This window comes from Cyprinus carpio, chromosome B23 (genome assembly GCF_018340385.1).
Source record: "Cyprinus carpio isolate SPL01 chromosome B23, ASM1834038v1, whole genome shotgun sequence".
Taxonomy (NCBI): Eukaryota; Metazoa; Chordata; class Actinopteri; order Cypriniformes; family Cyprinidae; genus Cyprinus; species Cyprinus carpio.
In genome coordinates, this window is record NC_056619.1 from 23214020 (window position 1) to 23228590 (window position 14571).

At 36.5% G+C, this 14571-nt stretch overlaps 1 protein-coding gene across 13 annotated transcripts in view; it reads left to right on the forward strand.

The window, feature by feature from the left end:
• Window positions 1-672: 672 nt before the first annotated feature.
• The window catches only part of map7b (microtubule-associated protein 7b), a 35783-nt gene continuing 21884 nt past the window's right edge, over window positions 673-14571 (forward strand). For 3 of the 13 annotated variants that reach the window (XM_042750367.1, XM_042750365.1, XM_042750366.1), the window contains exon 1: window positions 4644-5107. In XM_042750367.1, the coding sequence (XP_042606301.1) occupies window positions 4990-5107 (118 nt within the window). In that variant the 5' untranslated portion in view covers window positions 4644-4989. Of the gene's footprint in view, window positions 810-4634; window positions 5108-9818; window positions 10037-14571 lie in introns of those variants that run through there. The other 10 variants (XM_042750375.1, XM_042750371.1, XM_042750370.1 and 7 more) reach the window with 9 other exon arrangements.

Sequence of the window (14571 nt, forward strand, 5' to 3'; positions counted from 1 at the left end):
TTTTCATGTTCAGATCATGGAGGTCCAGGTGGTATGTACGCTGCATATTTTGAAGATGTGGATGTGTACTGTAAACTGCTGCCATCTTCTGGATATGTCATGATATTACAAGGAAAACACAAACGCTTAAAAAAAAAATATATAATGTATAGGTAAAACTGTGTAGACTACAGTGAGGGGGCCATGAATAAACATAAAATGAAAATACATTACCACTAGATGGCAACACAATGATGTAAGAGTGCATGCTAACACTCAAAGACAAATTTGTCTTTAAAATATTATTAATAATTATTAAAATATCTTATTAAAATTTTAATTTTTTATAATAATCGTTATATTATAAAATAAAATAATTAAAATATAATAAATATAATTGATTTAATGATTATAGAAAATATCAGAATATTGTACTTAAAATAATAATAAATGCATATTTTTATACAAGATTAATCTTAACAATAAAATACAAAAAATTAATAAAATACAAAATTATATAAATAATCAAAAAATAAATTAACATTAAAAAAACGACATACAATATTAGGCCTATATAAACATACAGTTGCAATTAAACAGACGGATATATTAAATACTTAAAACTAAAAATGTAATTAGCAATAATCATTGAAACTGGACATTAATGGAAAGCACCTAGGACAGGTCTGTGTTTATCTGTTATTCTGCACCTGTCCGCTAGAGGCGCGTAACGCTTTTGTAGTAGCGCGCGCGCTCTATAATCCTCTCATGTGACGTCGGTGAAATGGCGGAGCGGGCTGGAAGGGACGTCTGTCAGAGCTCCAGCCAAGGTGAGAGTTTATTTATTTAACGTAAAGTTTGTCCAAAAGTACTGTCCAGCTGCCAGACGAGTGTACCAAACCCTTGTCTCTTTTTAAAGCTGGTTGGTTATACTTGTCACGAAATAAAACACTTTTACCTCAGAAGCAGCGCGAGCCGGTCAGAGGAAAGGGATTAAATCAGTAAACCAGAGCACTGCCTGCGGGTGTTTACATAAATTATTACGAAGAAAATCATTGGTTTATGTTTTGATATGGTTTTGGTGCCGCTTAATTTATACGCGTTTAAATGCCGTTGAAGCAGTTTTGAGCAGAGCACCTGTTACGTGCACGCGCGCGCGCGCGCATGTTCTGCGTGATCACGTCTAATGTAATGTTGATAAGTTTTATACCTGTTGTATTTTACTTGTGCTGTTGTTTTATTTGTACAGTCATGTAAATATCGCAAAACTAGCTCTTTAAAAAGTCTGGTGCGGTAATCCTGTCATTAGTTTTGTTTGTTTGATAAATATTCTGGTGAGTGATTTACGTTGTCTTTAAATGTAGACATCTTCATATCCCTCTTATTATCCACTAACAAACTGTCTTATTTGTCTTTATCCTGGTGATTAAAATGTCTGAAACAAGCTATATCACAAAAAAAAAAAAAAAAAAAAAAAAAAAAATGCAGTTTGACAAATGACAAACCTGTCAGAAAAGGAAGGAAAATATGATAAATATTACTAGTTTTGTGTCTGCAATGCATTGGTTTACTTACAGTGTAAGGTTTCTGTCTGTCTTGGGCCTGGAGGGGCAAAGATCAGATTCCTGTGTCTCCTCTGTTATGAATTGAGAAAAATAAGATGCATATAGATGGAGAGTAGGTGCATGATCATGATAGTGTGTGTTTTTGCTATATGCATCGATATACATATAATTATTGAATACTGTTATAAATTTGAAGATGAGTGATTGTTTTGATTACACTTGATTATTATCAGCATCAGCTCAAAACATATTTTCTTTGCTGATTAGTATAAGTATTAAAGGTATAGTTCACCCCAAAAAATTTATTTTGATGAAACTTTACCCACACTCAGGCAATCCAAGATTTTTTCTACTTCGGAACAGATCCCTTGCTCACCAGTGGATCCCCTGCAGTTAATGGGCACCGTCAGAATGACAACTGATAAAAAACATCACAATAATCCATAAAAATTATTTCGCTCCATCAGTTAACATCTTGTGAAGTGAAAAGCTTTAAAGGGATACTCCACCCTAAAATGTAAATTTTGTCATTAATCACCATGTTGTTCTAAACCCATAAAAGCTCTGTTTGTCTTCGGAACACAATTTAAGATATTTTGGATGAAAACCGGGAGGCTTGAGACCGTCCCATAGACTGCCAAGTAAATAACAGTGTCAAGGTCCATAAAAAGTATGAAAGTCATCGTCAGAATACTCCCATCTGCCATCAGACGTGCAATCTGTGTTATATGAAGCGACGGGAACACTTTTTGTAATCGAAGAAAACAGAAATAATGACTTTATTCAATAATTCCTTTGTCAACGGTCTCCTCTGTGTCTCTCCATATCACTGTATGCTGTGTATGCTCTTCTGTGTCCTCCGCACCCCAAGGATGTGCTGTTTTCTTTCAAATCAAATCTAAATACACGTAGAAACAGAGCATCCTTGTGGCGTGGATGATACAGAAGAGCATACACAGCATACGGTGATATGGAGAGACAGAGGAGACTGTTGACAACGGAATTATTGAATAAAGTCTTATTTCTGTTTTCTTCGAACAAAAAGTGTTTTCGCTTCATTATAAACCCAGATTGCTTTTCTGATTCACAAGATTCTGTTAACCTGATGGACTTGTTTTAGTTACAAACACACAGTTTTTGTTCACAAGATGTTAACTGATTTGTGGATTATGATGTTTTTATCAGCTGTTTGGACTCTCATTCTGACGGCACCAATTCACTGCAGAGGATCTATTAATGAGCAAGTGATATAATGCTACATTTCTCCAAATCTGTACCTGTGAAGAAACAAACTCCTCTACATCTTGAAAGCCCTGAAAATGAGTAAATTTTCAGCAAATTTTATTTTTGGGGGGCACATTATTTATTAAACGTGGTGTAATGCACCATGCATACTACAAAGTTATATATGTCATATGTTTTTAGTAAATGTCTTGTAAATATTGTGTAATCGAGCATAATGGAATGGAGCAAATCAATTGTTTTTGTATTTGACTGCAGCAGGTTTATGAGAAGCCCTGATGACGGCTTCATTGTAGCTATGCTAATCGGATCCCCTTCTTGTGTATTTATTTAAAGGAATCTGCCCTTCCATTTATGAGTGCTAAATGCAAATTTTTGTGTTTACTTGCTCTCAGCAATAAACAATATATTAAAAAAAAGACGTATAAATGCATTTTCAGTGTTATCAGATGTCATGTCTTAAATGCATGCAATTCATATAGTCAACCTCGGATGATTTTTAAACAGGCTGCTAACTTGACTTTCAGCATTTGAATAGTCTGTTTAATGTTTATCAATAAAGACAGATGGTTATCATTACAAGAGTCTGTTTGCTTATGCAGTTTTATGGATTTAGTACACATGCGATTATCAGGTATTGGCTTATTCATGCAATATGCGTCAAAGTTTAAGGCTACAGTGCATGTTAATAGTCTCCTATACAGATATGTTAAAGAGACCATATATTAGATTTAGTCTCACTCTCACACTATGAGTTGTTAACAGAATATGTGGGAATAATTATGTGTTGGATTTACATTTATATTGGTGGCATAGTGGATTAAAAAGGAGGATTTACAGTTGCAGTCATTTGGTGGTTATAGTGGTTTTAGTTGACTGTGCATTGCATGTAAAAGGGGATCAAATTACAGTATTTCATTACTACATCAGTTTTGTGTTTGTGAGCTAGAGACATATGCAATGCTTTTCAGTTTGCAGTAGGTCATATGTTGATCTTTACGTGTCATTCACCCGTTGGCTGTAAACGAACTATCAGCTGTTTCTCATTCATAAGCACACACACTCACTCTTATTTGCTGACAGTAAATACACATGGCGATAACTGCTCTGGTAAATGGACACATGCGATAACTGATAACTCAGAGGATGGATTCAGTATCTCATTAGACTGATTCCAAACACAAACTTTTTTCCAGTTCATTAAAAGAACTGGCTCATTATTCACTTGTTTTGGAATCAGGCTTTTTGTTTTTGCACACTGCCAGCAAATGCAACACAATGGAAAGATGTCGTTGTACCCAATCCTTTTGACTCATCACATTCAGTTTCACCTACCCATACATACAACCTCTGCATAATAACTATGCGAACGTCCTAACCCATCCCTACCTTGTGTATTTGTTTTTTTGAGCACATTGAAGCCACAGTCAGTGTTTAAATAGATTTAAAATGTGGGATGACTGTCTTCATGTGCGATGACATTTAGCATTGCATTGTTTTTTGAATTTTCACAATGTGGAATTTCATGTGAGGGCAAAAGATTTTTCTTGCAGATCTCACAGTGGATTCAAGTTTTTGCTCAGTTTTTGTTTTTGAAATCATACAAAAATGTTGTTAATGTGACTGCACCTTTAGCAGAGAGAATAAGTGCTCTTTACATTGGATGAGCAATAATTCATCTCTTTCCAGTCAGCTTTATCCTACCATTCTGTGTCCTGTAATTGCCATGGTGTCTGTTAATCCACTGGCTCGCCTTGCTGGTCTTCATACTGAATATTTCAGAAGGAAACAGAGAACTGTGTGAGTGTGAGGCAGTGTTTCAGTGCATTTGACAGTCTGTGGTACTTTCTCTATAAGGGCCTGAGAGAGAGAGAGAGAGAGAGAGAGAGTAAGACAGACCTGGAGAGAGACAGTGGCAGCATCAGCAACTAGAGCAGCCGTGTCTCTCAGGCTTAAGGAAGAAGAGAGCCAGCCGCTTCTGTGGATTACAGGAACGTCAGTAAGCCAGGCTGGACTGGAAGGAGTTTTGACTCCTCTCTCTTTCCTTTCAATCTGTTTGCCGCGTTTTCCAGCTCTTACTGTGCCAGTTACTCTTCCTACTGTGTGCTGTATCATCTGAGATCATTCAGAGATGTGTGGGGTGCTAGCTGACTGTTAGCAGTGCTGGGTACTGAGAGAGAGAGGCACAGGAGAAGAGGGGAGGATGCCGGCCCCCCTCAGGTTGAGGAGGGGGGCCTGCAGGTCAGCTATCCCATCTCTCTCCACCATCGCTGAGGAAGAGGAGGGACAGCGGAGCCGCAAGAGACGAAGGAAAGGAGGAGGTACGTGGGAGGTCAGGAAAGATTAAAAAGGCTGAAATAAAACACTCGGGTTTTGCTCTCAGGGGTGCTGAGCCAACACCTGGCCTATTAAGTGATCAATGTTTCTGTGTGTTTTATATTTTGTAAAAGTGTTTCAGAACTGGTGTATGCCATCAGATGACGACATATCAGTGCAGGGTTAATGACGTGCGTGTGAAGGTTACTGTTTTTAAATATGTAATATAGAATATTATGTTGTTTATGTATATACACAAAGACAAATATAACATTATTTTGACAAATTACATGGAATATATCTTTTAGAATTATTTGTCACTATGTGGAACTGCAAGAAAAGGTTTGCACTCTGAAGAAACTAAAGAAAGATTTTTCATCATAAAATCATTAAAATTTTAGTCTTCGTGGAAACAAAAATACAAGCTATCTAAAATGTCGTAGTGAGAATTCAGGACAACCTATTTTAGAGCCCGGATTCAGTAACTAAATGTGCGTTAAGGAAAGTGTGGCTTTAATACTCAGTTGCTAACAGCTTCAGATTGAGTTTTTTTATAGGTTTGTGTCTGTAGGGGTGGGAGATATGTGCTAAAATTCATATCACAATATTTTATACTATCCAGGCAATATCGATATAAAATTGAGATATGAAAATAAAAATTACAGCCGAAATATTTTAACCTTATATAACTAGAAAAAGTGAGGGGTTGGACAAAGACCTGAAAAGAGTTTTTTTATTGTGCCATTGTTTTTCTCAAAAAGTGCAAACGTCCAAAATGAGGTAGGCCTGTATGAATTAAATTAAATTAAATATTGTGTGTTTGAGTAGGCCAGTGGTTCCCAAACTTTTTCTGCCGGCCCCCCCTTTTGTAGAGAAAAATATTTTCAAGTTACCAGTTTGGGAACCACTGAAGTAGGCAATTTGTGCTCTATTAACTTCTATTATGATGCTCTATGTGTTTGATTGCTAATGCCTGCTAATGTTTGATTAGTAAGCCTTGCACATAGATTTTTGTCTTTGTCATTTGTGTTAAAATTTGCAAAGCGTACCAAATTGAACAAAACAATATAAATGCAAAATTTGAATTCATGAATATATAATGGTATCCACGGTATAGCAAAATCCATATCATGGAACAACAGAATACCGGTAGTAACTTTCATACCGGTATGATAGGAAAAAAATTGATAGCCTGAATGCACTGTAAGTCGCTTTGGATAAAAGCATCTGCTAAATGCATAAATTTAATTTAATTTATAGCACCCACCCCTAGTATATGTACTGACATTTGTTTGTCTATGGCTGAGTCTTAAAACTTAAAAACACAGCAATTTTGAGCATCATAGGTGTGATGCTTAAAAGCGCATTCTAGTTAGGCAGCTTACAAAGTTTTAAGGCCCTGTGAGTTCTGAACCACTCATTCTTGACTAAGACCTAAAATACAGAAATGTGTTTATAAATGTTCAGTTAGATAATTGTAGGTAATTAGTTCATTTTACTGGCTTATCAGGTTGTTTCAGTCATTTTGTTTTGAGTATCATCGTAAGCTGATTTTTTGTTAGTATTTGTTTGCCTAAATGAGTATTAATGGCAGTTTTGTGCATGCAGACGGAGAATGACGTCAGTGAGTCTAGAGTGAGCGTCAGCATCATATCTATTACACTGAAGTGGAGCAAAACACATTTATCAGTCTTGAGTGTCAAATTTAGCACCGCTTCTACTGAGCAGGAAAAGATTTTTGCTCTCTTTACTGGTTGGGAGTGGCTGTTTTGCCCCACCCATTGTCACTACAGCAATGGCAGATGACTGACAAGTTGGACAGGATGGCCTGGGCTGTGGGTGGGTCACATGACCACCAGGAAGTGGAATGTAAACAGCAGCACAGCTCTGTAAACTGACTGGAAAGATCCACATAGAGGTGGATGGGACTGTTTGGACTGTGGCTAAAGGCTTTTCATGTGAATTAGGAATGTAGGTTAATGCTCACATTTCAGTATTTTCATTTCTAGATCTAAAATTACAGATCTCTTTCTATGAGGAATCACTTCTATGTAAGCTTTCTAATGACATTTAGCCTAAATCACCTATCATTAAAATGTAAAGCAAACATGCTTCAGCCTATGATGTCTGACTCCTGTTTGGCTTTTCACATGGTCAGATTTGGGTCACAAGACTATACTCAGCTGGGTCAAAAATCCCTCTGAACTCAAAACACCGCTGCCTTACTGGAGCTAATGCTGGAGGCATTACACACATACTAGGGGATGCACAGACTAATCGGCTAGTCGACTTTAATGCTCTGCCATGACGCTTTAAGCTTGACGTCGACTAGTCGCTGGTCAAGTAGAGGGTGCAACAGTATAAGAAATCTCTGAAGGACTTCCATATTTACGCTCAGTTTCCAAACAGGAAATGACAAATAAATGCAGACTCTGAAAGCGCTCCACAAGACATGTGTGATTATAATACTGGATGCATGAAACTAAACGGGAGAATGCACGTTTAAAACAGCTATTAGTACAGGTCGGTTAATCTCTATTCTAATATAATGCACTGCTGCTCTGTAACGCACACACATAGGCTTCAGACAGTAGCGCGTACATCATGTGAGCACAGAATCGTTCAGCGCGGAAGTGTATTGTCAACACTGTTCTGTGATTTCTCAAAAAAAAAAAATAGCTTAGAGACTGAAAAGTTCAAGCGTATATTTCTTAATAACTAAACCCCATAGCTTCCCTACTAGTAGAGAGACGCTACCAGGTAGAATTAATTCACACACGCATTTATATGAATGTAATCTTTACTGTGCTACTTTATCTGTATGTGATTTAGAACGAGCAGAAATCTGTGAGAAATATAACAAACCAAAGACAAAAGAACTGATGAAAATGAGCTGTTATAGGAGCAATAGCCATGTGGGCAGCACTGTTTCATATGCCACAGCTGTGCACAAGGGGTTTGTCACAGCTCCAGACTTATTTGTTCATTAATGACGTCATCAGCGACGAGTCGACTTCCACTGATTTTAAAAAAACAGAAGTCGTTCAACCCCTAACACATAAACTCTTAGGCTACGTTCAAATTTTTTTGTGGGGTTCTGGTAATTCATAAATGGAGAAATGGGCTGTTTGCCATTTAGAGATTTTAGATTCAGTCACAAACAACCAACACCTGGTTATTTTAGGCAATTTAGAAATCATGTGCCGAACGTGTCCCCGGGAAGTGCCAAGTCTGGTCATCTTAGTTTATGCTCGCTGAATATGCTTATTTTTAATTTTTTTCTGAGGTAATTGTGTCATCGTTTACAAGCTGTTATAATGACGTTTGTTTATATGGTGCATCTGTGGTTAAACCACTGATTAAGTGATTACATGAGACATTATACAGATATACAGTACCATTGTACTCGATCAATTCATGTGCGTTTCGCATTGCCGTTTCTCTTGAACTGAAGCACTACAGTAATCTGTCACTCAACATTAAACATTGCCAAAATGGTATTTGGATGGTTTGAAAATTGTAATAAAATAAACTTTGAAATCAAATAGAATTTGATCAAGAATAGAATATAATTTTTCAAATAGAATTTGAAATCTGAGACTAACAAAGCACGAGTTTATTGTGATTTATTTGATGGGAGGCTTGCTACAATGTTCCGTTCATTAACTGAAAACAGTCAAGACTAATCGATTCTTTGGATTTAAGCATCAATATTATTTTTTAAACACGAGAGTCGATTAAAAGTTTTTTACCCAGTCCTAATTGAAAAGGGCCTTCAGTATTTGAGCAGGTCTTTTTTTAGCTGTTGTACGAACAGGACATTTCAACAGTCACGCCTGTTAGTAAATGCAGTTGTCAACCCCAAATACTGAATGTGAATGTAGTCTTGGTCTGTACTGTGATACTGTGTTACTGTGCTGTGGTTTATTTCTTGTACATTTCCCAAAGTGCTCATTGGATAAACTAGCACTCCATTGTTTTACGGGGGAGGGAGGGCAGTAAATCTAGACAGTGCACTAAATATGTCCAAGCTGCTTATTGGATCACTTGCAGAGAGAAAAACTGCATTCAGGAAAAGGTGTTAAGTTAAAGAAACAATAGGTCTACTTTATTGAACCCCATGTGAAAATTCAGACTCAAATTGACTTGCATACTTGTTTCTATCATTTCACATTGTTTTGATGAGTCATTACTCTGAATGTTAGGTGGTGTAAAATCCTGTAGATGTTGTCTAACACACCCCGGAATAATATAATGTGTTAAATTGGGTCCTGTTTGATTTGTACCTATACTGGTTGGTGAGGGTAAGGCTCCTCTGCTCTCTCTTCTGCTCTCTGTAAGCTTAGCATTAGCTGCCGCAAAGCTGCTCAGATCTCTGAGCCTTCCCACCCCAATACACACACACACACACACACACACACACACACACACACACACACACACACACACACACACACATCCTGGTGCCATGTGGAGAATTGCACTCTAATCGCTGATCTCTCTCTCTCTCTCTCTCTCTCTCTCTCTCTCTCTCTCTCTCTCTCTCTCTCTCTCTCTCTCTCTCCCTCTCTCTCTCTAATCTTGTATTTGGTCTGTACTGGACACACAGCAATCACACACAATTGTGATTTATAATCTCACATTTACATGCTCAAAGAGGGGGATCTACTATCTCCTCTCGAAAAGTCTCAGATTTAAGGGGTTGGGTGAAAGTCCAGTTTTTCTCATCCATGTTTCCATATTCCTCTCTTTATTTGATCATGAATGAGCACACACATAATCATCAGCCTATGATGGATGTTGCATCCTTTGGACTTTGTGCATGCATGAGGTTGTGTCTGATGTATTGGATTAGGATTGCTTCCTTGGTGATGTAGACAAGCGGTTTGCATGAGGTTTTCCAGTATTCTCCAAAACTATGAGTGAGATTCAAGGTAAGAGCTGTCAGTGTGCATTTCTTAGACCAGATGTTTTTAAGCTTTTTAATGCCAAGTTCCCCCAAATATTTTGATCCTCTTTGCAAGGAAACGGTACCTAAAATATAAAGGCAGTGCAATATTAATTTAGTGTATGAACAAATGTGCATTTTAGATGTTTTTTTAGATGTTGTGCTTTGAAAAGTAAACAATTTGTCATTGTGATAAAGCTTAATATTATTTAAGTAATAAATACATTTTTAAATAATACATAATACATTTTTAAAATTATTTGCAAAATACATTTTTATTTAGTTTTCAGGGTATCTTTTTAAAGCAAGTTTCTGTCATGCGATAAAAAAAAGTTAATTGTGACTTTTTATCTCACAATTCTGAATTTTTTTTTCTCAGAATTCAGAAGTCTGAGTTGTGAAATAAAAAGTCACAATTATCTTATTTTATTTTAATCCTTGGCAGAAATGGGATTCCATACTTTTTTCTCCATATTAAAATTTTTGAAAAAATTGTGCTTTTCCACTTTCATATTTGTTATTTTTTTTAAACCATTTGCATATTTTATTATTTCTTGCTTTTTTGTGGACCCCTAACACCTTATTTGGAGGCCTTTTTTCAGGTCAATGATGGTCAACAGAAGTCGTTCAGGTTTAAATTTTTAGCGCTAAATGGAGCCATTCCTCATCAAAATCGAACTATGATAGTATCCATGAGTATAGTTTAACCGTTTAGTTGAGTTATGTTAATTGCTCACATTAATCAAACAGAAAGTGCTCTGTCCTGTTGGATTCTGGATTCTGATTGTAAATGTGATTGTGCCACGTGAAGATGTTTGCCATTTACCCAGATTAAAGCATGCACTGTAGGGGGTAAGGACATGTTATTGGTCTCATTTGATTTCATATGTCAGTCTTCCCACAAACAGGTGAACTCAAGGTCAGCGACCCAAGGCTCAATTCTTACCCCCTAAACTAAAATCATATCACACCACACCAACAGAAAAAGAAGATGCTACCCTATACTGTACAAAAGTGAGATGAACAATTAAGAGTTGCAGAGTAAGTTTTGAGTTGACAAACCCCAAAAAATCCAACCTGGTTTAGATCAGGTTTACCGGGCTCACAAAGCTTTATATAAATGTTCTCTGTCAACTTTCAAGTTTTGAACCGGAGTTTGTGATTAACTTGCATGCACCTGAAAGTGTGACGTGCATCAAACAGCCAATCACATGGAACGTGGAGAGCATTGTTGGTCGACCGATATATTGCCAAGGCCGATATTTGGCATTTTTCAAATATCGAGTTTTTCTGCTTGTTCGCTGTCGTTGTTAACAGTTTTGTCTAATATGGATAGAAGTCTGTCTAATAATCAGATAGAATGGTTAAACAAAGGAGTTTATGTATACAAAAACTATTATAACGATTGATTTTATATTGTTAGTAATAGAAAGGAAAACATTACAATACTTTCTCGTTTGCCATCAGCATTAAGAAAATACGCATTTATATCATTTAAACAAATCTTTGAATGCCTAATGAACATTTAATTTCATAAACCTTGCAAACTTAGTCGAATCCAGCTGTGAGATTTTGTGAAGTGTGTATTTTTATCCAGAATGATCGTGTGTTCTCGTCCGTGCGGTCGGTCTGTGTTAAATTGAATGCTTTAAACCTTAAACTCGTGATTTCAAATTATGCTGCGCTTTATGCATTTTTCATGTAATTTTCTCTGTGTGCTGTATTTAAAATGGTTTTATTTTAAAGTGTTACGTTGGCTTTATTTGAAAAAAATAGGATTCCCAATGCACACAAACTTCCCAGAATACTGAGTGCCCTGTTGTTTACAGTGTTTACTTCCTTTTTAATTATATTTTTGTTAAATATTTATTAATTTGTGAAAAATAGTTTGTCATCTAAAGTATAAGTATGTTTATTTTACAATTTCTTTAATTCATTGTCAAATGATTTCAAATTTCTTAAATATGAATAAAAATAATAATAATAATTATATCGGCTTTTTATCGGCTATCGGTTCCCCCTGCTTTCCAAGATATCGGCATCGGGTGTCAAAAAACCAATATCGGTCCACCACTAGACAGCATCAGCAAATTCTTGATTCAATTCTTGCGAGAGTCAGTGCAATTCACTTTTCTGTTCAAGATTAAGAAATGTCGTTATTAAAAATTTAATTTAAAATTTTGGCATCAGAAAGAAAATATGACTATGCAAAGAAATTAGCTGAATTTAAATATTATATAGCCTATAGTTTCACACATAGCTCAAAAGAAAAGCATAGTATAAGTTTAGTCATTTTAAAAGTTGGATATATTAAAGCTAGTACACAAACACACACACACACACACATATATATATATATAGTATATATCTGTGTGTGTGTGTATTATATTTAATTTAAATACAGAGCTTAAAATTAATTGCTACTTCATATAATAATTATATGAATATATAATATATAGTATAAATATAATAAATAAGTAGCTATAAAAGTTCGGCAATTTTGTCTCTAAAATTCTTTGACTGTAAACTGCTTTAATTTGGAGCGAGAGATATGGGGGAGTGGCTTCATTGCACCAGATATATGTCAATTTGCTCACAGCTGATTGGTCAGATTTGGGTTTGCAATCTCTAACCCAGAATAAAACTGGCTCTGGAGCAGTTACCATAGTGATTAAGCACGCTCAAGACCTAACCATCTTCTTGAGCCTGAAAATTTCGAGTTTGCTCAAACTAAACGTGATCTTACCTGAGTTACCTTACCTGAAACCGGCTTCGTGCTACAGGCCACTGGACACCATTCAGACTCTTTCCAATGTTATGTGTGACGCATTAATCATAATCTCAGATATTATTTTGGATGGATGGTGTGAAAATGTAGATTTTGTTGCACATACAAAATTGGCTAGTAAGTTAGTAAACAAGCGTTCAGTTTTAACGGGTATCTTTCTTCTCCCTTCTTCCATATATTATCTTGTGTAACAAAAGCAGGCTCCTGATTTACATAGCATTTATCCAATGTTTTGTCTTCGGACCTCGCCAGTTCTTCTTTGCTGCACACACTGGCATGGAAACCGTTCACAGCAGAGCCAAGATGGACAACATCGACAGCAGTAAAAAATATAAAAAGGGCTACTGCTGTGTCACACTGCCTGTGTGCCTGTGTCTGTATTTTAGTTTGCCTAAACTATCTGTTTGTGCTTGCTTGAATATCAGATAGCCCGGAAATAGGGTATTTCCTTAAATCCTCCTTAACTAACTTGTTTTGGTTCCTTGCCGCTGTCGCCTCTGGCTTGCTTAGTTAGGGACACTTAATAGAGCTGGATGATGACATTATTGAATTCAATGAAGAACTTGAACTGAGCTGGATGATGACATTATTGAATTCAATGAAGAACTGCCTTTAACTGAAAATTGAGTTTACTATTGTCATTTTGCCTATTGACATTATTTTCCTTTTTTATACTGTAAAGTGCTTTGACATAAAAACGTGACTTGACTTGACTTATATAATTTATAGTATGTGCTCACTGCAGCATACTGTGAATTTGTGGATAATTTGACTGTGCTTACTTTGAAACATAGTCGTTTTTTCATGTTAGAAGCAGGCTTCCATAAGAATCAGTGTCAACTAACAACACTTCTTGGACTTTGACTTAATAACTAGCTATGGGTTTTTTTAAACAAAGCCTGTATGCTGTCATATGTTGAGCCCTGTTCATCACCTGTACTTCATTTATTGGCTAAACAATGTAACATTCTAAAGTTTGTGTAACTACCTTAATATGATTTCAATAATACTGATTGCTGCTGAAGGTGGTTGGTGTCTGTGTACTCTGTGTGTTTATGCTGTTCTGCCGTCACTACATACTTAACCAGCCTGCGCAGCCCAGCATTCAGGACACAGATTAGTAAGCTAATCAGGCATGGGCCTCAGAGCAAAGGTTCATGAGCTGGTAGAATTTTATGTCCTGTGCTGGAATGGAGAGAAAATGCTAGAGAAAGGGTTCAAAACCTGCTAGAACAGCCTCAGTTCATGCATTTTATGTCTAATCTCAAGAGGAAAGGTTTCATGGTACTGTAGCTATGCAAACAGGTCTATCTTTTGTCCTAAGTATAGACTAGTTGATGTTAACTTCGTTCAGAGCTTTGATTGTTTTTGCACCCCTTGGGCATATATGGGTCAAATGAAAATCCTTTATTAGCGAGCTACATGAAGGCAAAATCAGTTGTTCACACAAACACGCCCCGCGGGTGTCAGGTTAAAGTCACAATAGCCTGGTGTTTGTTTAGATGGTGCATATGTTGGATGATTTCAGTCACACTTGGCTGCCATTAATGACATTTACTAAAGATCAAACCATTTGCGTTGCAGTGAGGTAGCAGATGTTTAGGATTATTTTTTGCAGTTTTATAAGCCACATAAAGCTTGGAGTTTGAAGTGTCTGTAACACTTAAGCTTGCGATTTCAGATTTGCTGTCAGGTAATTTCTGGGTTAAACACCACTGGGTCTCCCTTACCAT